At 36.0% G+C, this 24,991-nt stretch overlaps 2 protein-coding genes across 3 annotated transcripts in view; one reads left to right on the top strand and one right to left on the bottom strand.

Annotated features, from left to right (window-relative positions):
* Positions 1–24,991, top strand: part of LOC108136058 (Ig-like and fibronectin type-III domain-containing protein 2) — an 86,782-nt gene that overhangs the window by 1,977 nt on the left and 59,814 nt on the right.
* LOC108136002 (G-protein coupled receptor Mth-like) lies at positions 20,185–23,516 on the bottom strand. 2 transcript variants are annotated; one of them, XM_017256929.2, is made up of 8 exons: positions 23,409–23,516; positions 22,304–22,816; positions 22,071–22,242; positions 21,831–22,007; positions 21,464–21,715; positions 21,232–21,403; positions 20,983–21,177; positions 20,188–20,708 (listed from the first exon to the last, which is right to left on the bottom strand). In XM_017256929.2, the coding sequence occupies exons 2-8, from the start codon at positions 22,799–22,801 to the stop codon at positions 20,621–20,623; spliced, it is 1,554 nt and encodes a 517-aa protein (XP_017112418.1). In that variant the 5' UTR covers positions 22,802–22,816; positions 23,409–23,516; the 3' UTR covers positions 20,188–20,620. The 2 variants fall into 2 exon arrangements, with proteins under 2 accessions (XP_041564123.1, XP_017112418.1); XM_041708189.1 differs by lacking the exon at positions 21,831–22,007 and having other exon boundaries at positions 20,185–20,708.

The raw sequence follows: 24,991 nt of genomic DNA, 5'->3' as shown, positions 1-24,991 counted from the left end.
AACGTAAATAAAACGTGAATATTTGAAAAAAGAGTTTGGCTGTGATATAGAGGCATGCACGCTATAAAGTTTTGTGGATTTTGTGAATTTAAGCTTAATGGAGAAGAATGTTAGGGAAACAGTTAAAGCACTTAAGATTCTTCGGTTTGATTGATAAACCAAATTTGAAATAGGAGCGAAGTGTTTTGTGAAAATCATAAATTCCGTTTAAATTCAAGAAACGGAACTTTCTGCTCAAAGTTCACAGAGTCGAAAAGATTAAAACGAATGCCAAGGAACTTTCAGGTTTTTTGATTTGGCTGATTTTCAACTTATCTTTTAATGGCCCCCCCCCCCCACCAGTTCCCAAACACTTAACTTAGTCAAATATGCGAATGGAATGCGTTCAAGTATTTGTTGAAAATTAAACGGAAATAATTGAATTATGGTAAAATCAAATGAGAAGCATTCAATTCAATTCCAACAAAAGGCAACAATCGCATTGAATAAATAAATATCTGAGCGGAGAAAAAAGTAACCTATGGCGAGGAAAATAATGTAAATATTTGCGTAATCCAACATCATTTACATAAAGCACCAAGGAAAAACTGTTGAAACGAAAAACTCAACTCTCTCTAAGAATTTTTTGTTGGACTTTGGTTTTATCTGCAAGGATGTTTGACAGGCCGCCGGAAGTCTGCCAATTAGAGCAGGATTTCCAGGCCAGGATTTTGTCACATGCTGGCAAAAAAGAAAATCTTTTAAATAAATTAAAAACTATACTCTGCACAACAAGAGCAGAGCAAATAAAGTACATTTAACGTTTTAGAAACACAAAATCCATAATTAATGGCCCACATAAAACAACTAAATCGAAAGAAATGTTGCAGAAATGTGTTAAATCTTAAATTTAAGGATAAGCCCACTTGTATGTGTAAGTGAGTTTGTACTCTCGTAATTCCCAAAGGATCTGTTTCCACCCAAGAACGAGAATGAATATGAATGTGCATCGTATGTTTTTGGTAGCTTGAGTCGCCTGCATTGGGGATTTACAAAAAAATGAAACAAAATTGTCCAACCAAAATTTATTCTGTTGTCGCTTTAGAATAGAGCAGCCACCAAGGACCTACCAAAAAAAAAAAAAAACGGTGTCTAAAACACATAAAAATACAGATTCAGTTTGGCAGGAAAAAATGTTAGTTGAAGCATTGCAGTCACTATGGGCATCAACGAAAAGATTTTGTAGTCTGATACTCTATTAATTTGGATGGCACTAAATGTTGTACATTCATTATTTGTCTTTCGACTAAAAACTTCATGTTTTTATACTCAATACGACTTCTACTTATTGAAAATTATTCCCACAATTCACCTTATTTAAGAAGTTAAGCCAAATATTAACTTTACCCCTTTGAAATAGTATTAAATGAGGCATGGAAGACCTTCCTTTTGACAGTTTCCAGCTCATTGTGTGCCCATTGTATGGGCGGATGGAGACGAGCGTCGAGTGGCTGAGCCAAAGTCACATGAGTGCAATTTTAAAACAGTGAAAGATATATAAAGCGAAAGCAAACAACTGATCAAATCTCGGCACTATTGCAATGGGCGTCGTTTTCCGAAATGACGGCTTAGATGTACGCCCATAAAAAAATATAGACGAGAACCTGAAAGTTGAGAAAGAGCTGGGGCAAGCACCAAGATGGCAAACAACTGAGGTTGCAATAAATCCCCGGCAAGACAAGCAAAAGGAGCTGCAATTGAACCGCCTGCTCCTTGGTTCTTCAACCTTCGTCCTCCATCCTCCGTCCATCGTCCATCGTCCTGGGTTCGAATAGCGCAACAGAATGTCAATTACTTGAATGTGAGGTTGGGTCAAAGCCATATAGCCGAAGCTTGATTTTCATTTGAAAATTCCCTGCGCCGGCAAAAAGGGAAAAACTATTGGGACCTCTGATTGCCTTTCGGTTACTTTGACTAATTTCGGCAAATCGCCTTGCGAAAGCAATAAATTTTTGGTCAGAATCAGGAAATCTAATGGATTAAGGGATGTGAGAAATTTTCCCTTGATTTGGGGTTTGATTTTTCATATTCCAGTTGCATTTATTACCTTTTCACCGCATTGCATTTGAGCATTACACTGAACAAAATATGCACCATTTATATTTACCTGTACTGCTCAAATATAGTTATTATTAAGTGCTCAAAAAAGGAATGTTTATTTGCCCTTAGATCTTTTAATGTGGTAAACTTAATAAAATGTAAAATTTTGTTACAGCTTTTGCCAGAATATTTGTAATATTTAGAACAACTTTTTTTCTTTCTTATGCATCTCTTTAGCATGATTGAAAATGTAAATTGTACAATTCATGAACCACTTTTTTACAAGTGTGTCATCGAAAAGTGAGCAGAATTTGAGCTCGAGAGTCTTGGGCCAAGTCCAAGCGTTTTTTGTGGGTTTCCATTTATCGATGGTCGCTTGCATGTTTGTCTGTCAATTGGATTTCGTCCTGGAAGTGAGCTTTGAGTTTTGGTTTCCTTTTGCCATCCAGATCCAGAGTCTGGCACTTGGCCGCCTTTGAGCTTTGAACATGCGAGGGGCTGTCCTGGTCAAATGCCTGGCTCATTTGCAGGTTTCCTTTGTGGCTCTGGGCTTGGAATTCCGGTTAAGAGTTGGAGTTTGAAAATTGCTTGCATGCCTTCAATCGTTTTACTCCGTTGAATCGCTGAATCGCTATCATTGGAAAAAACCCCCTTAACAATAGGGCGCATAATATTTATTTGCTAGCTAGTGAGATCAGTAAAAAAAGGTACTTAATCTGTAAATTAAATCAGCAAAGGGCCACGATTATAAAAAATTACAAAAGGCGAATGTGACAGTCTCGCTAATTGGTGTTAATGGCTTTAACCGATCTCTCTTTTAATAAATATTATTTCATTAAGTTGGAATTTCCCTTAATTGGTTCGGTAAATATTTATTGCCGATTTGTAATTACGCATTGGCGCTATTTTAAATATCACAAATATTAGTATGCAAGAAAAAAACATATTTAAATTCTCATTTAATTTATTTTAAGACACACTTACTTACTTTGTGATTTTCCCTAGACAACAGTTAAAAAAGTTTTTACTCTTGTAAATCTGTGCTCAAGTTGATAAACAACATCAAAGAGACATAAACACAAAAAGAGAAAAACTGAGACACAGACTATGACTGTAACAGGATTTATATCGCGAAAGCGCTCTATATAATACACTTAAATAAAGTTTTTATTTAACACGTGATTAAAAATATTAAAAATACAGTATTTTAGAATTTATTGGCAGACTCTAAAATACTTAAATCTAAAAAAATCAGCAAGAGTTTGGATGTATGAGATATTCAACAAATTATTCTAAAATATAAAGTAAAATTCATTTAAATTCAATTTGTTTAATTTAAAAAACTAATTTTTAATTAAATAAGATAATAATTTAATTTAACTTATTGATTTGTTTTATTTTAGCATATTATAGTGATTGTTTTATAAATTCCAGATTTGTTTTATTTTGCTCTTCTTGCTAGTAGTTTTTAAACATTTTGTCTGAGTGATAAGCGAGGGGAGATAAATCGAGTGACGAACGCGTTGACGTCTTCTGACTGCGATGGAAGTACTCGTAGAAGCCGTCGCATCGAAATAAATGGATATAGTTTGAGTGTATGAAAAACATGGCCGAAACGGAAGAACTAATGGATGGATGTATGGCTGGCTGGTTGGCTAAAAGATGGGCTGTGACAGGGGGCCGAGATGTAGCCAGAACTGTCAGATCTGATGCCGTTGTTGCTGTTTTATTCTATGAACTCAGAACGCGTCGCGTCATTCGCAATTTTTCTATTGTTTGCGCAGTTTTTTTTTCCTCATTTTTCTGCCATGTTTTGTTCCTTTTTGCACGTTACGTCTGTTTGTCTGACAGCTGAGCACTGTTTATATGCCAGACATATAGCTATCCCCGTACACATATCCGGATATATATATATATATATAACTGTGTGTGCCCAGACGACTGCCTGTCGACGGAGTTCGCTCGTATTACCCTGTCAATCTTTACTTTCATGTGCTCGTTTGTAACGTTTTCACGCAGCAAGTGAGAGGGAAATTGCGGAGGTGTTTTTTCGGCCATTCCGATATGGAGTGGCGTTTCGATGAATTGGTTTGGCATTGATTTCGTCCCAAACCGGGAAATGCGCATTGATCATTTTTTGGGGTATTGCAGTATAACAATTTATTTTGAAGTTTTGCTTTGATCAATATTTATTGTTTTTATACTGGTATAAATTAACTTAATTAATTAAAAAAAAACATTGCAAATTTTAATTAAATTATTCGAACTGTTTAGTTGGCAAATTTAGTTGGGCAAATTTTTCATTGGATTTACGAAAGTTAATTTTTTAAACATTTCTTGAGAAACATAAATAATTGCGTTAAGTCTTAGCAGATTTTCCTAAGTAAGTCCAAAAAAAGTTAATTTTTGTTTAAACTCTTAATATCCTCAACAACAAACTAATGCGAATTTTCCAAAGAAGACTGCAGGATTTGCAACACAGTGATGCAGTGAGAAATGGAATAAAACCCCTTAATAGTTTTCATCCATATGGACGTATTAAAATCTTAAAAAAAAAGAGCAGCCCACCAGAAAAAAAGAGAAAAACAAGGGCGGTAGGGGGAAAATGGTATGAAGGCTTTGTCCATGTTTGCTGCTGGAGAAATGAGCAAAAATTCCACCAAAATGGGAAAAGCAGCGGGAAAGCGGAGGGGGGAAAGTAAAAGGGGAGTGGAAGTGTCTGCCTTGTGTGACACAAGTGACACTATTTTCTGGCGCTGCCAGTGCCACAAGTAGAAATTCGCTAATGCCCGCTGTTGCAGGCGGCAACTACAACAACAGGCGCACTGGGGATGCAGCGCCATGTTGCAATTATTATTTCCGGCTGGAAGCGAAAAATAAAGTTGGATATGCAATGAGCAGGAAGCAGCACACGCCAAAAGCACAGGCGTGGCGTGCGAAAAAATGAGGCCTCCATCCTGCAGAATAACACTCAGCCGCACCGTGGCCCAACCTCAGATCCTGTTTGAGATGAGAGCGTGAAAAGGTGTTTGAAGTAGTTAATTTTGTTTAAATAGAAATTATCGCATTAATATTTAAAATATAAAATCTCTAGTATGTTATATATGCAGTTCATCATTTTTCTACATTAAAATTTTATTCATTTTTATGCTGTAAAAAATATGATTTTAATAAACATATCAGAGGCTTAATAATATGGCCCTCGCCCAACTATTAATACTTTTTTTGCATTGTGTAATTTATACATTTTCAAACTTTTTATTGAACTTATGTTATTACTCTCCACTTTTGAGTTTTAGTTTGCTCTTTGCTTCCTATGAATCATATTATTAAGCCTTAACAGCTTATTTCAGCGAATCAGTTTATGAGCACACTTTGGAAATAAAAAATCTTTTATTTATTGGCTATAAACTGCACGTTTTCCTTGTGGTGGTGTTTCTGCCTACTGATCATGCAGATACCCCTTAATACCGAGCCTGCACTGTCTTTTTTCTCGGCCCGCTAAATTCCAGCCCATCATTAGCGGCAGTGAAAAAAATAGCCGTGGAAAGCAGAGCCTGCGACGCCGACGTTTCCTCTTTTGTTTGTGTGCAGCGCATAATTTGCGAGACAAACATGCAAAAATGGCCCAGAAGTGAAAAAAATATTCCAACCTACATCCAGATCCATGCATATACATATATGCAACCGTACATACGGGGCCGAAAAGGGAGAACAATTCCCCAGCAAGTTGAAGTGCAAAATGGCGGGAGCAAAGGACCCCAAACGGGATGTACAGGGGGGGCGGGGGGCTCTAAAAGGGGGTTTTGAGGGGGTCCAAAGGGGATCTGAGAGGGGGCTGTGCGGTTGCGGGTTGGAGATTTTGAAGTTTTTGCGGTGGCCGCTGTTCGTTTCGTTTCGCTTCAAGACGCAAAGTTTATCTTGCGCTTAGGCGCAACGGCCGCGAGTTGCAACCAATGGCTTCATCTCAAAGGCTCTCTACATCTTTATATTTGTGAGTGTACCACACTGCAAAAAAAAAGCCTTGTTCGTTTTCCTAAAACGGAATAATATTTATTTAATAGCACCTGTCTAGGTGACAGCTTATATGTTACGTTATTTTTATTTTTGACAAGAAAACATGAAGCAAGAATTTTATTATCATGTCTAACCAACCAACTTTTTATATAAACTTAAACACAAATATTTCATGGACTTAAAAAGGTTTATTTTTTTCAATTTTTTTTTTTATTTTTTATTTTAAATTAGTACGTAGTAATTACAAATTTTGGCTTCAATTTTCGATTCATTGATTTTTGTTGTAGTTTACTTCATTTTTTTTAAGTGTGCTTTGGTGTGGCAGCTTTTGTGGGCTTTTTGACTTGTTTATGGCCATAAGTTGATTTCCGAAATGGAATTCTCGAAAAGGGATTTGGCTGCCGGGTCGGCCCTAAACCTCATTATTGGACTTCAAAGCGAATGGTAAATCCCGCGGCCAAAAACACGGTCAAAAATGGCCTCCGTTTATTAAAAGGAAATGTACCGCCAGCAGCACCACTATCCACCCACCACCCACCATTATCTGCACACACAACCAGAGCAAAAAAAAAAAAAAATTAATCAATTTTTTTATGTGCGCCCCACTTCATTGTCTCGGATCCAAAATGGAGGAAGGATATTATTGACTAATGGCTGCAGTCGAGGGAAATTTATGGTGCTCAAAAAGGATGTGTGTGTGTGTATAAGTTAATGAACATTTTTGATGGTAATTGAATGAGACGCCTGGGTTTGCCACTGTAGTTATGACTGATGTGTTGCCCGCCCCCGGGGGAAAAATATATAATTTATACACACGATTGATAAGCGAAATGAATTTGTCATTTCTCAGATTCTGATTCTGATTCTCAGATGCTGATTGCCGGTTAAACAAAATAAAAGTTAGTGGGCTAATAAATAGTTATGGTTTTTTGCCGAGGAGCGTTTCGTGCCTGTCACCGCAAATTTGTAAAACTTTCAATTTGACTAGCAAACAATAAATGCGTGCTGCACTGTGTTTCTGGAAAATACAAACGAAATGGAATCGTAAAAATGGAAACAAGTTGCAAATAAACAAAAAGCCAAATCCCTTGTAGCCACAAACAACAACAAAAAAAAAAGGGGAAAAGGGTTTAAGCAGAAACTGAAGGAAAACAAAAAAAAAACATTTGTTTAGCACTTGAAAAATGTGCTCCACTGCACATGCCAACATCGAAAATTCTGCGGCCCCTGATCATGTGGCTCCCCGCTTTTCCGCTTTTCCGAAACCCCCTTTCTCTTTATACTTGTCAACCTTTATATGGAAATGTTTGAGCTCTTTTTTCCTAGTTAGACTTTGTGAACCCAAAAGGCTTGCGTGTGCCTGCGTTTGTCGCTTTTCTATGTGGGTTGAACAGTGGTTGTGATATATATAGGTACCACATAAATAGGATCGTTATCGTTGCTTTATATACATATGGTATTTTTTATATGATTAAGTTATTTGCAGAAAACTTTTCCAAAAGTTGTCTTTCTATTGCATGTAGTATTGTATAAGTCGGAACGAGCCAGATCGAACGTCTATATCATATAGAGCCTATATGAACAGATAAAAAAATAATGACAAAAGGATTATAACTTCACTGTTCTTCAGTTTATTCCGTTATTCTGAAATATTTATCCATTATTTAATATTTTAATTCAGTTAAAATCAATAGAATAGTCATAAAAATAAAAACCAAATGAGAAAATTATAATTTTTATGTTTTTCCATTATATTTAAATATTCCTTGAGATCTTTAAGTTATATTTCAGAATTCAGGTTTTGATTTTCATTTAAATCAAACGATTATCATATAGCTACCATGCATGGCAATTTTTGTATAAATATATGAAAAAAGTTGTTTTGAATGCCTACACTTTAGTATAGTAAGTAATGGTTTAATATTTCTGAACTGCGGCTTTTTTTTTATAAATTCGGGCAACAATGTCAATGTGTTATGCTGCCATCGAAACAGCATAAATACCAAACTATTGTTGCTTTAATGAATATTTATTTTTTGGAATAGCTGCAAGCGTATATGCTTCCTTTCTGGTTTTTATTTATTAAATGAAATGGAGTAGAAACCGATTACTTTTTAAATAGATTTAAAAAAAAAACAATAAAATAAGCAAGTAAATAAAAGTGTGTAAGAATAACTGGAAAAACTGTGAGTGTTAAGATTTCTTGTACACTGTCTCCGAGAAGCCACTGTGGCAGTATTTTTTTGTTTTGTTTTTGTAACTGTGGTCACGCCGCTGTCATCAAGCCAGATGCTCCCCCGTCTGAAAACTGCCCCCCGCTCTCCGTTCATCGGGTAAATACTGAGGCAAAAAAGGGGAGGAAAAGTAGGAAACTGGGAAAAACTTTGGGGAAAACCGAGGAATACAACATAATTGCAATTTGCGTAATTGTGCCCCTAAAGCTGAATGAGAAATGAGCGGCAACGAGTCGTGCTTTGAGTTACTGAGTTTTGCTTAGCGGGCGCGGATGACAACACGGACGGGCACTACGGACAACGGACAACCGACAACGGACTACGGACTGCGGACTATGGACAGACTGAAGCACGGCTAAAATATGAATATCCGAATGTACTTAATAAACAAAAACACAAAGGAAAAGCAGCCAGAGTAAACAGCATGTAGTATGCATGGAAAGCGATCACAATGGCACAGTCCCTCCTTCCCGGAAAAATTACCCGCCCACAATTTTTTAGAGTCCCCCCCTCCCCCCAACGATTTTCACCCAGGGGTTTTCCGGAAGTTGGAGTTTGGGCAAGTTTGGTGGCTTCGGTGTCACACCCATGGAAAAGTGCACTGAAGTTTGCTTTGTTTTTCGGGGGTTTTGTCGGTTGGGAATATTTTTAATTTCAATATGCATGCTGGACGCTGCCGAAGGGCGGATTCTGTGCAGGGGGCGTGGTTTCGACTTGGGGTGCATCAGCTGGAATTTTCATGGCTCTTGTATCTACCGATAGTATGCGTTTATTTTCAGTTTTTATTGTTTCACATACAAATATAAACTTTGCTAGAGGATTTGTATTTGGATTGAACTTCTAATTGAAAAATATTCCATCAGGTTGCAATAGGTAAAAGTGAATTAAAAAATCATGAGTTATTTAATTGTTAAATTCGTTTTTTATACCGGGTAACAGAGCTTCTATGGACTGGTTGCCATGATGATTTAAACGGAGTGGAAGCTGTTGGATTTTAGTCAGATTCAAAATATAAAAATATTTCGTTTTGCAAGACAGGCATGTTTAATTTTATTTATCTTGCATATGGTTTTGTGCTGTCATTTCTCAATCATTTTAGGATTGAGTAATCTATGAGACCTTCCGCATTTTAACTTCTTTAATGATTGATGTTCAATTTTGCATATTACTTAAATAGTTTGACACATTTTTCAACTGGGTAATTATTGGGTAGGGCAACAAGAAACGCGTCATGGGGTAAACAAAAACATAACTCGCCTCTTAATAATTGAATATGAGTTTTCCCACATTTTTCACATTTAATGTGACAGTTCATAACTTGTCCGCAAACAATGTTTGGAGCCATTACACCTGCCGCATGAACCAGCCTTGATTTGGGGCCCTCTTAGCCGTCAATTTGCCGCTTCGCCAAAGTGGTTGCCTTCCCCTTTTTTGTTGCAGTCATGTGTTTATTTGTCGGCCAGCACTTTGTAAGCCACTTCTTGGCAAAAGCCAACTTGAGACTAGCGGGAAAAAGTCAGCAAAAAAGTGGGGGGAAAAATAAAATTACTCAACGCCCCCACAGCAGCTGGCCAAAAACTCGTTGGCAAGCTTATTGTCAACTATTTAAATGCTGCAATTTCGGTCTTTTGTGCAGCCGGAATGTGTGAGGCCCGAGCAGCCATTACACTTGTGGCCATTGTTTGCCTTTATAGCCTTTTGTTGCATAAATCGTTTACTACAATAAAAAAGTTACTGCCGCTATCGCTGCCCGTACTTCTTGTTCTTGTTCTTGTTCTGCTGGTTGCCGTGTGTAATTTGTCATTCACACCACGTGCTCAACTGAGAATTCAGCGGCGGCAGGAAGAGCCACTGCAGACTGCAGTTCTTCACCCACTCTCGCCCACCATTTCCTCCGCTTTTCCGAACCCATTTTTCCAACCCACTTTTCCGCAATCCGGCCCCACCATCCAGCATTTTTAATGGCAGCGAATACACGCGTAAGACGCGACCATTTCCATAATGCAGCGCAAGAGCCACCAGCATCTTCAGCTCGGATTGGTTGCACGTTGCGACGCACAGTGGTTTTACATTGGTCATAAATTCTAAATTAAACCAAATCCGAAAAATAAATTGGGTTTTTAAAAACAGATGAATTTAATATAGAAATAAATAATTAAATCAAGACGCTATTTATCGAGTGAATAATTTATTTTGTTACCAATTAAAATTTTTTTTTTTAATATTTGCAAATTTTTAATTTGAAGGTTTATTTAAAAATGCTATCACATTTGTTTATGTATTAAATTGTTCTGAATTTTATTGTTATACATTTTAAGGTAAATTCCATTTCTTGTGATCTACTGTGCTCTGCACAAAAAGCGCAAAACTGTATGCACTCGAGCTGTATTTAAATGGTGTGTGAGCATTCGGAACCCTTCTCCTCTTGTCGCAGCATCTTAGTGCTCATTTTTTTTCCTTCTGTTTGGCGCACTTTTGTTCTTAAAATTCTGCGTACGTGATCGAAATGTTTGGCAATGTAATACATTCAGTACTTTCAGTGCTTATATCCCCTGCATTGCTTGAATATAAATTTAGCTTAATTTTTTGCTTTATTTTTTTTTGTTTGAACATGTTTGGAAATTTATGTGAACTCTTGTAAATTATTCAGAGCATTTGGTAAATTTGATGGTGTGGAAATGGCCGCTCGGGGATACTATGCGAATACGGAATTTATTTTCACTATGCTAATTTAAATATAAGTCCATTTATTTTCATTCACAATCGGAAATGGCTTAAAGGTACAATTAAAAGCCAATTTAAAATTTTTAAAAATATTAATTTAAACACGTTTTTTGTTTGTCTAACCGAATTACTTCCGAGAGTTTGTGCCTGATAATATTTATGTTTTTGTTTAATTAAAGTTTCAATTGATTGTGACAAACAATGATAACAACAACTCCTTCTTGACATTACGTGTACGACACCGCGGTGTACCAACATTTATTTATTTAAATGTTTATGTTGAGCCCGTGTTAAAGATGATTAATATGCTTAATGGGTATTGTTTGGGCATAGGTCTCCAAACGGGCACCAAGTGGAAGGCCCCCGATCCCCATCGAAAAACGTTGGGCTCTCTCGGTGACCTTTTGTCTTAATTACACACACATAGACCCATAGCCCAGACGACCCATTTCAAGGTGAAACGCCACCGAAAGCGTCTCCCATGCAAAGAAATATTAATGAGCTGCTGCCGACTTGGAGTGTTGTCTAAACAAAACAACAACGGCAACGGCAAACAACATTTTGTCTGCTCATAGATTTTTGATTCAAATTTAATTACTTAAAGGAAATTATACTTAAATTGGCTTTCAGCTTTGGCGCACGCAACTGGAAAATATTTTCATCTTCATCAAGATATTTTTGTGTGTGCTTGAGTGGGGATAAAGTAAAGTGGAGTTGGGACGATTGTTTGGGGTGCCCTTTTTGTGTGTTTAATGCTATTAAAAAGGCTTTCAGCATACTATTTTTGGGTTGTTTTAGAATCAATTAATCTATTAAATTGTATATATTTAATAGCACAAAATGGTTGTGGCTCCCCTGCTGACCGTTTTGAGTGTCTTTTCAGCAATTTGGGGTTATCCGGGGCAAATTAAAATTGATTCTTTTTAAAGATCATAATTTGGCAGAAACTTTGATGTCATTTTATACTTACTTTAATGAGAATGATAAATGGATTTAGTTTTTTCCTTGATTCATTTTTATACCCTTGCAGAGGGTATTATAATTTCAGTCAGAAGTTTGCAACGCAGTGAAGGAGACATCTCCGACCCTATAAAGTATATATATTCTTGATCAGCATCACTAGTAGAGTCGATCTAGCCATGTCCGTCTGTCCGTCCGTCTGTCCGTCTGTCCGTCTGTCAGTCTGTCCGTCTGTCCGTCTGTCCGTCCGTTTATATGCAAACTAGTCTCTCAGTTTTAAAGCTAGCTGCATGAAACTTTCCCAAAAGTTGTCTTTCTATTGCAGGTAGTATATAAGTCGGAACGAGCCGGATCGGACGACTATAGAATATAGCTCCCATAGGAACAATCGGAAAATAAATGAAAAAAAATTATAACTTTGCTGTTTTTTAATTTTTTGTTTTGTTCTTCGACGTATTGTAATGGTTAAATATTTCCGATTTACGGTTTAAATTTCATCAAAATCGGACGACTATAGCATATAGCTCCCATAGGAACAATCGGAAAAATAAATGAAAAAAATTATAACTTTGCTGTTTTTTAATTTTTTGTTTAGTCCTTCGACACTTAGTAATGGTTAAATATTTTCGATTAACGGTTTAAATTATATCAAAATCGGACGACTATAGCATATAGCTCCCATAGGAACAATCGGAAAAATAAATGAAAAAAATTATAACTTTTCTGTTTTTTAATTTTTTGTTCAGTTCTTCGACATATAGCAATGGTTAAATTTTTCAAAATTATGGTTTAGATTTTATCAAAATCGGACGTCTATATCATATAGCTCCCATAGAAATAATAAAAATATATAAATAATCTTCATTTAAACTAGTTCGGCCAAGCTCTGTACGCAAAACGCATCTCCTCCTACTTTTTCCTTTACGTAAACATCTATTCAGATGCATCGCCCGCTTAAAGATCTCGTATTTTGGCTTGGTTTGGGTTTTATTTTCTCTTTGGTATGCCCCGATCGCACGCAGCAATAATTGAAACCACTTTAATAATAATATTTGAAACCACTTGAAACCAAAAACTTGTATAATATTGCGCTCCCGTTTGGAGTACCCAATATCAAGTGCACATTGATCGTATTGAGTCGGTACAAAAAAAATTTCTTCTTTTTGCCCGTTGTGGTTTGAATTGGGATCAGCAAGAGTAAGGTTGTATTCTTACTCAAGTAGATTACTATTGCACAATCATGTGGAAGGTGATATTGACTCCATAGAATTGGTAAGCCGCTTAACTTTTAATGTGCCTTTTGGACCAACCCGCAACTACCATATTCTTAACTTGCCAACATGTACCTTAAATTTTGGCCTGCATGAGCCTTTTCGTGTTCTTTGTAACAATTATAAAAATCTATATAATCAAATTTGCATTTCAACCACTATCCCTGCACCGTACTTAGTTTTAGTTTTAATACCCTTGCAGAGGGTATAATAAATTCAGTCAGAAGTTTGCAACGCAGTGAAGGAGACATCTCCGACCCTATAAAGTATATATACTCTTGATCAGCATCACTAGGCGAGTCGATCTAGCCATGTCCCTCTGTCCGTCCGTTTCTACGCAAACTAGTCTCTCAGTTTTAAAGTTATCTGCATGAAACTTTCCCAAAAGTTGTCTTTCTATTGCAGGTAGTATATAAGTCGGAACGAGCCGGATCGGTAAAGTTATAATTTTTATACCGTTGCAGAGGGCATTATAATTTCAGTCAGAAGTTTGCAACGCAGTGAAGGAGACATCTCCGACCCTATAAAGTATATATATTCTTGATCAGCATCACTAGCAGAGTCGATCTAGCCATGTCCGTCTGTCCGTCCGTCTGTCCGTCTGTCCGTCAGTCTGTCCGTCCGTTTCTACGCAAACTAGTCTCTCAGTTTTAAAGCTATCTGCATGAAACTTTCCCAAAAGTTGTCTTTCTTTTTTATTGCAGGTAGTATATAAGTCGGAACGAGCCTGATCGGACGACTATAGCATATAGCTCCCATAGGAACAATCGGAAAAATAAATGAAAAAATTATAACTTTGCTTTCTTTTAAGTTTTTGTTTAGTTCTTCGACATTTAGTAATGGTTAAATATTTCAGAATTACGGTTTAAATTTCATCAAAATCGGACGACTATAGCATTCCTATGGGAGCAATCGGAAAAATAAATGAAAACAAGAAAGAAAGCAAACTTCGGCAAGCCGAAGTTCATATACCCTTGCAGCTATTGCAAGAATTTAACATTTTTGAAAACATTGAAATTATGATTTACTGCGTATATGTTTAAAAACATTGAAGCTATGATGATTAGCAGCTCAATTATTTGATAGTTATTTTATATATTTTTATTATTTCTTTGGGAGCTATATGATATAGACGTCCGATTTTGATAAAATCTAAACCATAATTTTGAAAAATTTAACCATTGCTATATGTCGAAGAACTGAACAAAAAATTAAAAAACAGAAAAGTTATAATTTTTTTCATTTATTTTTCCGATTGTTCCTATGGGAGCTATATGCTAAAGTCGTCCGATTTTGATATAATTTAAACCGTTAATCGAAAATATTTAACCATTACTAAGTGTCGATGGGAGCTATATGCTATAGTCGTCCGATTTTGATGAAATTTAAACCGTAAATCGGAAATATTTAACCATTACAATACGTCGAAGAACAAAACAAAAAATTAAAAAACAGCAAAGTTATAATTTTTTATACCCTTGCAGAGGGTATTATAATTTCAGTCAGAAGTTTGCAACGCAGTGAAGGAGACATCTCCGACCCTATAAAGTATATATATTCTTGATCAGCATCACTAGTAGAGTCGATCTAGCCATGTCCGTCTGTCCGTCCGTCTGTCCGTCCGTCTGTCCGTCTGTCAGTCTGTCCGTCTGTCCGTCTGTCCGTCCGTTTATATGCAAACTAGTCTCTCAGTTTTAAAGCTAGCTGCATTAAACTTTCCCAAAAGTTGTCTTTCTATTGCAGGTAGTATATAAGTCGGAACGAGCCGGATCGGACGACTATAGCATACAGCTCCCATAGGAACAATCGGAAAATAAATGAAAAAAAATTATAACTTTGCTGTTTTTTAATTTTTTGTTTTGTTCTTCGACGTATTGTAATGGTTAAATATTTCCGATTTACGGTTTAAATTTCATCAAAATCGGACGACTATAGCATATAGCTCCCATAGGAACAATCGGAAAAATAAATGAAAACAAGAAAGAAAGCAAACTTCGGCAAGCCGAAGTTCATATACCCTTGCAGCTATTGCAAGAATTTAACATTTTTGAAAACATTGAAATTATGATTTACTGCGTATATGTTTAAAAACATTGAAGCTATGATGATTAGCAGCTCAATTATTTGATAGTTATTTTATATATTTTTATTATTTCTTTGGGAGCTATATGATATAGACGTCCGATTTTGATAAAATCTAAACCATAATTTTGAAAAATTTAACCATTGCTATATGTCGAAGAACTGAACAAAAAATTAAAAAACAGAAAAGTTATAATTTTTATACCCTTGCAGAGGGTATTATAATTTCAGTCAGAAGTTTGCAACGCAGTGAAGGAGACATCTCCGACCCTATAAAGTATATATATTCTTGATCAGCATCACTAGTAGAGTCGATCTAGCCATGTCCGTCTGTCCGTCCGTCTGTCCGTCTGTCAGTCTGTCAGTCTGTCCGTCTGTCCGTCCGTTTATATGCAAACTAGTCTCTCAGTTTTAAAGCTAGCTGCATTAAACTTTCCCAAAAGTTGTCTTTCTATTGCAGGTAGTATATAAGTCGGAACGAGCCGGATCGGACGACTATAGCATACAGCTCCCATAGGAACAATCGGAAAATAAATGAAAAAAAATTATAACTTTGCTGTTTTTTAATTTTTTGTTTTGTTCTTCGACGTATTGTAATGGTTAAATATTTCCGATTTACGGTTTAAATTTCATCAAAATCGGACGACTATAGCATATAGCTCCCATCGACACTTAGTAATGGTTAAATATTTTCGATTAACGGTTTAAATTATATCAAAATCGGACGACTTTAGCATATAGCTCCCATAGGAACAATCGGAAAAATAAATGAAAAAAATTATAACTTTTCTGTTTTTTAATTTTTTGTTCAGTTCTTCGACATATAGCAATGGTTAATTTTTCAAAATTATGGTTTAGATTTTATCAAAATCGGACGTCTATATCATATAGCTCCCAAAGAAATAATAAAAATATATAAAATAACTATCAAATAATTGAGCTGCTAATCATCATAGCTTCAATGTTTTTAAACATATACGCAGTAAATCATAATTTCAATGTTTTCAAAAATGTTAAATTCTTGCAATAGCTGCAAGGGTATATGAACTTCGGCTTGCCGAAGTTTGCTTTCTTTCTTGTTTGTTATAAATGCTATATGCAGTATATATGGTATATGGATTTACCTACTTATAACCCAAAAAAATGAGAATAATAATATATAAAATTTCTTACAATTTCCAGTTTGGAAGTATTTTCAGTTTATTTAATTTTATTTTGTATTGTATATCGTTTTATCTTCAGCATTTTGCTATGATGGCCAGTTGCATTTGAATATACATATGTATTTTATACTTTTTCGATGTTATCAATATAAACTATTGAAGTATTGACAGGATTATTGTAGCAAGCCAAGGTAACCGAAAAGCCAATTTAGCAAACCGAAATTAAATAAAAGATTTCAATCAGAAAAAAAGTGTCAACTGTAGAGAGAATTTGCCAAATTATAATAGTGCCAAGAAATATCAAATAAAAAGAAACCATACTCGATGTATTTTCCATATGTTTGTGTGTAAAGTAAACCATAGTTCAAGGCTGGATTTAATGCATTTGCAGCCTGAGATGGCTTAGCACAAGGGCGAAAACCACTTGCGCCTGCCAGAACTGGAATAAAAATGCAATTTTGTATATATATATATATATATGTATAAGTGCACATAAGTGCATCCACAAACAAAGGTATATAAAATGCGCATATATAACACATAGAGGACCGCAGCCCGCATTTAATACAAATATAAATAAAACAGAACTGGGCTGCCACCAGCTTAGTGAGAGAAAAGGCGGGGAGGGTTGGTGCCAAGTGTTACATCAGTAAAAAAGTGCTTTGCCTGACCTTGACTTATAAACACTTTTATAACAATTATTTTTTTTTTTGCATTTTCTCGCCGCTGCTTATTATTCCAACTCGCAGGCATAGAACAGAAATCATTAGAAATAAGAAAAAACGTAATAATAAAGAGTCGAAACCCACTAGACTTGATGCAAATAAGCCAAGCAGCAGCAGCTGAAGCTTTTTGAGTGATGCTTATGAAGCTGAGCTAGTTGAGTGGGTCAGTTGAGCTAGGCACATGCAATCACAGTATTCACTGCCTATATGATCTAAGTGCAGAAATATAGGGGCGGAAAAAATATTAATTAATTTATTTTATTTTATTCGAAAACAAAATTGTTTGTCAATACGTAATTCTGTTCAATTTGCAATTTTTTTTTTAAATTTGAGTGCATACTGATTTTCTCAGTTTTAGTGTTTATAATCGTTAACAATGGTTGGTGAATATCAACAAAAAACTATTCTCAATTCCTAATATTTAATGCGTATTTTTGACATAAAAATATTTTGTAGAAACTTCTGTTCAATTTTTAATTTCCTAAATTTGTATAAAAACTATAATAATTATATACAATTACAATAATTATATATTGTAAGTGACAATATCTAATTTTGCTACAAAAAAAAAAAATGGTTTCGTCTATATGAATATAATACAAATTTTCTAAAGCCCATGATTATTTGCATACTTTCTATAGCCCCTGATTGAATAGATTAAAATGCTAAGATTGTTTGCTAACAGCTGTAATATTAACAAATGGTTTTACAACTTATATTTAGTTAGGAAACACATTTTCCGAAAACAGTTAGTACCCCCCGTACTAGACCCCTTATAATTACATACAATCAGGTGATTCTCTGCCAGTCAAAGATTTGCCCATGTGGGTAGGGCCCCCGTCTTCTAGCACCTCCCCTCTGACCCACAACCCCACCCCTCAAGTCGGAATCCACAATAACAATAACTATGCATGAGCTGTACGAAAGTCAAATAATAATGATTGGAACGAACCACAAAAACCGACTGCGCCACAAAATCAATAATTAAAATCGCTGCAAGGTGCTTCTCTTGATTACACGAAAAGATACAAAAATCATTTTTAACTTGAATCGAGCAAAGGTAAATGTTAAATCAAAAGCAAAAAGGCAGCAACAAAAGTCAGCAATTTAAGTAAGAAATAGAAAACGAAGACAGATAGGCAGAGGCAACAGCAGTAAAGCGATGAGTAGTAAGCAATAGAAAAAAAATAAGAGAATAACGATATAGCACCATAGTTAGAACAGCAACAAAAAAAAAACTCAAACCGCAAAAAAAAAAATAGCATCGTTAGATGCGCCTCAAGGTCAGGCAAGCATTTTAATCGTATCGAATTCACGGCGTTGAAAATGAGATAAAAAATATAAAGACTAATCAAAATAATAACTCGAAGCAATTAAAGTCGGTTAGGAACGAAAGAGGTAAGGCCCCGACATTGTGGTACCCTACAAAACCAACTTTACATTTTATTATTCTAATTAATATGCTTTGAACTACCATCATAGTAACACAATGTTTTATTCAAACTACTCGCAACGTCTTAATATTCACAAATAAATTAAACAACTTTTGCAACGTTTTCCCAACGGAATTTTATAGTTTTTTTTTATTTAAATAAATTGTCTCAACATTTTGAGAAATGCAGTTTAATGCGATGCATGAATAATGCAGTGTGACAATTAAAAATCAAATTATAATCTAACATATAAAAAATATTGTAAAGGATTTTTTAAAATCTGGTAGAATTAAGATGCAATTGCTTTAACTCGGATTAATTGGTTTAATTTAAACCTATATGCAGTTCTCTTCATTGCATGTTGAAGTGCCTTAAAGTGACTTTAATCTGACCTAGTAATAAAATGAAATGATAAGTGAATGACTGTCATGTAACAGAAATGTCTCTGGGCGGTGTAGACAGAGATTAAATGCCGAATTACTTGGGTATTTGAAAGAAGAACTTTAGCCGTTTTGTAATAAAGCGACCTTGGTATTACAATTATTGAAAATAAAAATCTAACTTGGCTTACGCCTATTAATAATAAATGGTTGTTTTAGGTCTTAGAAACACCTGTAGGCGATACAAATACAGCTTTTGACTTTAATACACTTAAACAAGAGGGATAATTGCATCGTTTTATGGCTCCGACATGTGTAAGCCAAAGGGCTTACAAACTTGTCGGTTGGTTTCGACCCAGGCTTTATGTTCACACTTCTTGCTCTAGAAGTTATAACTCCTTAATCTGTTGTGGTTCTGTTCTCGGTCGGTTTTTGTTTATCTGCCAACTTTGACAAACATCAAATATGGATGCCAGGCAAAGGGTGACAAAAAATGTGTGACAGCATCAGCATCCTCAAAACTATTTGGCTGGGCAAAACCCCAGGGGCGTTCTCGACTCTGTCAGAGTGCCAAGTGAAGATATTGCAAAATTTTTCGCACTCCGAGCGAAAGAAGCACAAACGCTATTGACACAAACTGGATAAGCTGACAAAGGTGCTAAAAAATGTGAGAAGATTGAACGCTTCACTGACTCACCTGCCTAACTGGCTGACTGGCTGACTGGGTGACTGACAGACAGTTTATCAAATGATGGACGGGTGTGTATCCCTCGACACTTCTCTCGATTTCCAGTCACTTGTGAAGCTAAGCTGCTAAGTAACTGAGACTGGAATTAACTGAAGCCATATTTAGTGACAATTAGTGAGACAACAGCAGCAGCCGAGCCAAACAATTTTGAATCTGAAAATGTGTAATGCGACACAGTTTGCGAAATGCGAAACTCGGCGAAAAGTTGACAACTTTAGCTAGGGGGAATGTGCCATGACACTTGGCACTCAGTAATGCAAATTTTATTGCGAACTCCCCTGAAATGATGGGATAAATGTCAAGCTAAAACAAACAGTTTGACCCATGCTAATATGGTTTTAAGGGACTCCTCTTAACCCTATTTTTTGGCGAAATATTAAATAACAATTTTTGAAATAATTGAGGGGTGGAAAAAAGCCATAATATTAGCATGACTGGTTTTTGGTAAAGCTAAAACCATAAAACCGTAGCCATAAAATTAGAGAAACATAAAATACGCTTGTGATTTAAGGTTTACTTGATTGATTGTAGGAACAAAAATCTTTGGCAATTTAAAAGCAGCATATGATGAACTTGCGCTAAATTTAAATGCATGCATCAATTCTGAACAGCACGAACATAAAATGTTTAAATTTTCTTGAAACAATTATATTTTAGGCTAAGATACCTATACACCGGTTTCAATACTTTTTCATAGCAACCTTAACCTTATTAAGCTTTTATCGAGTACCGACAAATTTTGTTTCTTTTTAAAATTGTTAAATAAATTTATTTTTAGGTGACATTTCATACACAATGGTAGATTTACGCGGTTGAGGTTAGGGACCGATTTTCGGATCGGCCACGACCTGATTTCATATTGGTGTCTCTCAACTTCGGTTTTGGATGGGTTCTAGGCAAAAAAATTCAGAAGTTAATATTGCAAGCAATTATTAAGCTACAGCTAAAATAACACGGTTTATCAACACCATTCTGTGAGGACGTGGTACGCACTATGATCAAAAATTCAGTACAGTTTTTAAACTACAAATCAGTTCTCTGCGGACATGATTATAGGATAGGATTATGTATTCTCGAGCAATATCTTTTAACTCTTAATGCAGCCTAGGCGTTGGTATTGATTAAACCTGGTTATCGATCTTTTTGCAGAATCACAGAGTACTTACGCCTGTCTTATAAGTTTTAGCGTGCTGCGTTTTAAAATAAAAACAATGAACACGATGGTACCCTGGGACCAATTAAAGTAGTCAGTCACTCGAAAAACCTTGGCCCAAACATCTTTGTCTTGCACCAAGTATGAGATTATCTCAAAGCTCCACGAGAGACCCATGATGATAAAGAGCCGCAGAAAGAAGGTGTAACTACAAGAGATATAGTAAGGAATCATATCAAAATATATATGCAATTTGAATTACGATTGTTTATCCGAGTTGAGCTTTTTGTTCTTGTCTTGCTTGTGAGTAAAGTTGTTTATGCTCCTTTTAACTGAAATTATAATTCTGGCCGTCAGGACAAACGTGGTTATGTTGAACGCAATTAGCAACAGTATCGGCCCGTATAAGTAGATCATGGCAGACCAATCTCGAGCTGTGGATAAAAAGGGAAACTATGTATGTATACCGAATAAATTTGGAAATCGGAACCCACTATAAATCCAACATTCGTTTTCGTTGCCCATTCGAGGGGCCCAATTTTCGTGATCTGCAACCTTATCAACCAGATAGGTAATTCCGGTCAGGAAAAATGACAAGCCCCAGGCGCATATGCTATAGGCCAAAAATTGATCATCTCCCAAGAAGCCACTGATGACTACAGAGCCCTTGAACGTCATCCAGAGGTGCAGGCTGATGACGGAAAGCCACAAGAACGCGGCCATAACGAAAAAATAGCCTATGAAGCCTGAGAAAAATATACAAAATTATGATGATATACGAAATTATAATATTATTTTGATAAGCAAGAGACATGGCCGCCCAATTAACGTCCTGGGGGTTATTGTCTAAAAAAAACTAACCTGCTGTTATGCAGAAATCGTTGGTCAAATCCCACAAATTTAGCAGAAAAAAGAGGTAGGCCATGAACAGGCTTACCATGTAACAGATGAAGCATTGGCCATGCAAGTTTCTTAGCTTCTTGAAGAAGAGGTACACGCTGATCGTAAGAAGCATACATATCAGCGATATCACCATTACTTAGGTATGAGAGAATTGGGAAAGTTAGGGATTCCTTAAGCTCTTTGACCGTTTTTGCTTACCAACGGTATGCCACGTTTTAGAAATATCCTGCGCCTGTGTCTGTGGGTGGCAGTTGTATGGTGCAATTTGGATGAATTCTGTATCAGTAGTTTCGTCGAACACTAAATGCTGAAGGCAGTATTTCTGTTTGTTCAGGGTGACTTTGCCATGGTGCCGTAGAAAGGTTCCATTCTAGGGTGGAGCGAAACCGATTAGACTGGGCACAATTTGGTAGCTTAATAAGAAAATTAACCTCGAACAGAGTATACTCATCGATTTTATCCCGGTTGTCTAGGTAGAACATTGAGTCACAAGGCCTGGGCAAGTCCCTTTGTACGAACATTTCGTTTTTGAAGTGCCTTTTGACCACCGAACCGTCTTTAAGGGTAATGTTCAGAAAGGGATCCATTGCGTCCAGCTCCTCCTTCGACGTGTCATTAAAACAGTTGCCTTCAGACATAATGTCATAGAGATCGCAGCAAAACCTAACACAGGTCTTCAATTGACAGACACATCCCCTCAAGTGGCTCGCAACATGCTCCTTCGAGTTGTTGGACTGAAGCTTGAAGTCATATTCGCCAGTCAAATGGGCGGGAATAACTAGGTCCTCGAATAGATATGAACCATTCGAGAGCCATTGGCCTGCTGAAACATCCACAGTGTCAAAGAAATCGCAATCTGGAATCTCTCCATTAGTTTTTTGTATGAACACACAAAGAACGGTGCCAAACAATCCCAGAAGTATCCGCATTTTTCCGCAGAGGATCTGAAAATAAAAAATGTATTGTAATTATCAAAAGGTTTGCCGATAGTCTAGTTTAGTTAAGTTTAAATAACTGTGGGGGTAAAGAACTGGGATCTTGAGCTCTATGAGTAGCACTAAAAGAATTTATTTTTTGTCACATTACTCACATAAAACACTGATAAGAAAACATAGTGTTAGACCTAAGCGAAGAAAAAAAATGTAATCCGCATCCAAAACCCCAATTCATTACTCATGGAATACCACAGTCAGACTTCTCTTATTTAAGGGGTTTAGCGTATTATTTAATTTAAACTCTGATTTCTTTTTATAAATTTGGTACAAGAAGTTTGCAACGCGGTGAAGAAGATATTTCCGACCCTGTTAAAATAGTATATTTATTCTCACTAGAGAGTCGATATAGCCATGTCCGTCCGTCCGTCCGACTTTATATTTATATACTAAAGCTCCCATTAAAGAAAAAAAAATCGAAAAAAAAAAATTAATTGAATATTTAATTTTTGCAATAGCTGGAAGGGTATATAAACTTTGGTTTGCCGGAGCTCGTTTCCATTCTTTTGTATTTGCAAAATTGCAAAACAATATTAATGCTTACCGATTCAAATGTTGTAGTAATAAAGGCTTTTCACGAAATTTTATAATGATTTTTCAGAATTCTTTCTTTCGGACTGTGTTTTAAGTCAACTCAAAACAAACAAAACCTTTTTAATAAAAGCTGAATCGTGCTATTCAACTCGAGACTTCAAACTGAGCTGGCAGAGAACATGCTCGACAGCGAATTTTTATTCTGCAAATATAATTTTAAATATTTTTGATAAGAAAGAAGTGAACATGTTTGATGTTAGATGACTAAATATACATTTTTTTAATAATTATTTAAAAATATTTTGCCAGCACTTGCTATCAGTCTTCCGAAAGAGCAACTTGTGACTCACTACTATCTAAGAAAATCGTAAAACAACCATAACTGAACGTTTATAGCAAAACCGCCCAGCTGGCTTTATGATTTATTAGCCAAGCAATTAGTATTCCGTTGTTGGCAGGCCGCAAACCAGAAAAAAATCTGTTCCACGTCCATCTCTAATGACAACTGACAACTCTAAGCGAGTGGCATTGAAACATTTAACGCGTTTATATTTAAAATGTATGACTACGCATATGGTGTCTGGCTAAGTACATAAATGTACGACTATGGCTAAATGTGTGTGCATATGTGGGTCTTGAATCGACGAGGCTTTGCTTCTGCTTTTGGCCAACAGTACACACACAGTGCATACATAATTAATTTATAAATTGTTAAGACAACGAACGATACAACACTCGGTCGTACATTTCTTTTGATGCTTTATCAACTGACTGGAATTTGGGCAGGGTGTGCGGGATGGTGGGTGGTGGGAGGGGTGGTTTTGGGGTGGGTCTGGGTGGCAGGCTGGCAGTCAGCGTAACGCTTCGTTTGGGTTTGCCTTGACAGCTGCCTATTGGGGCGGGATTCTGGGGTGGGGATCCGTTGGGCTGGGCTGTACAGTCAGCCTGTCTCAATTAAGCGCAAATTGAATTAAATACTTTCACATGCGAAAACAAAGCTGGCCAAACACGCACTCCAGAGGCAGGAGACTGAAGACGTGTTTTTTCTATTAAAAAGAAAAATGTGAATGGAGCAGAGGACTTGAAAGGCAACCGACCATGAATCTGTGCGAGATGAAACAATAGGCTGGGAAAGCCTGGCATACAATGATAACAAATTGAACGTGTGCTGGAAAAATACACAAGGCTTATGATCTATCACTTCCAACGGACTGCAAGGAATTCGTTTATCAAATTGACATTCCGTTGGTCGAACTAATATCGTTTATATTTAAGCCTTGTTTAAAATAATTCAATCACTTCACTTTGACCATTCAAAAAACGTAAAATGTATAGGAAAAAAATGTTCTTGTATCAATTCAATTTTTTTGTGTTTTAAAAAATATATACAAAATATTTGTATATATAATAATGATATTAATAATATATAGATATAATAATGAATTTAATAAAAATACATACTAGCTTAGCTTTATTTTAAGACTTTGAATTAAAAGTTTAAATAAAAATAGGACGGTTTTTTCCTATTTCCATAAGGCAAAAAACAAGTAAATTGTTCACCATAAATAATTTGTTATTAATATTACGAGTATA

This window comes from Drosophila elegans, unplaced genomic scaffold, assembly GCF_018152505.1.
Source record: "Drosophila elegans isolate 14027-0461.03 unplaced genomic scaffold, ASM1815250v1 contig_208, whole genome shotgun sequence".
Classification (NCBI taxonomy): domain Eukaryota; kingdom Metazoa; phylum Arthropoda; class Insecta; order Diptera; family Drosophilidae; genus Drosophila; species Drosophila elegans.
The sequence above is the reverse complement of the archived record's forward strand: the minus strand, read 5'-3'. Positions and strand labels throughout refer to the sequence as shown.

What these genes read in the sequence shown, in the direction of transcription:
- LOC108136002 (XM_017256929.2), bottom strand. Translation starts at nt 22,801, where the DNA reads ATGCGGATACTTCTGGGATTGTTTGGCACCGTTCTTTGTGTGTTCATA. An exon ending in ATGAGTATACTCTGTTCGAG is followed by an intron (nt 22,243 to 22,303) that starts GTTAATTTTCTT and finishes GCTCCACCCTAG; the next exon opens with AATGGAACCTTTCTACGGCA. An exon ending in CGATTTCTGCATAACAGCAG is followed by an intron (nt 21,716 to 21,830) that starts GTTAGTTTTTTT and finishes TATTTTTCTCAG; the next exon opens with GCTTCATAGGCTATTTTTTC.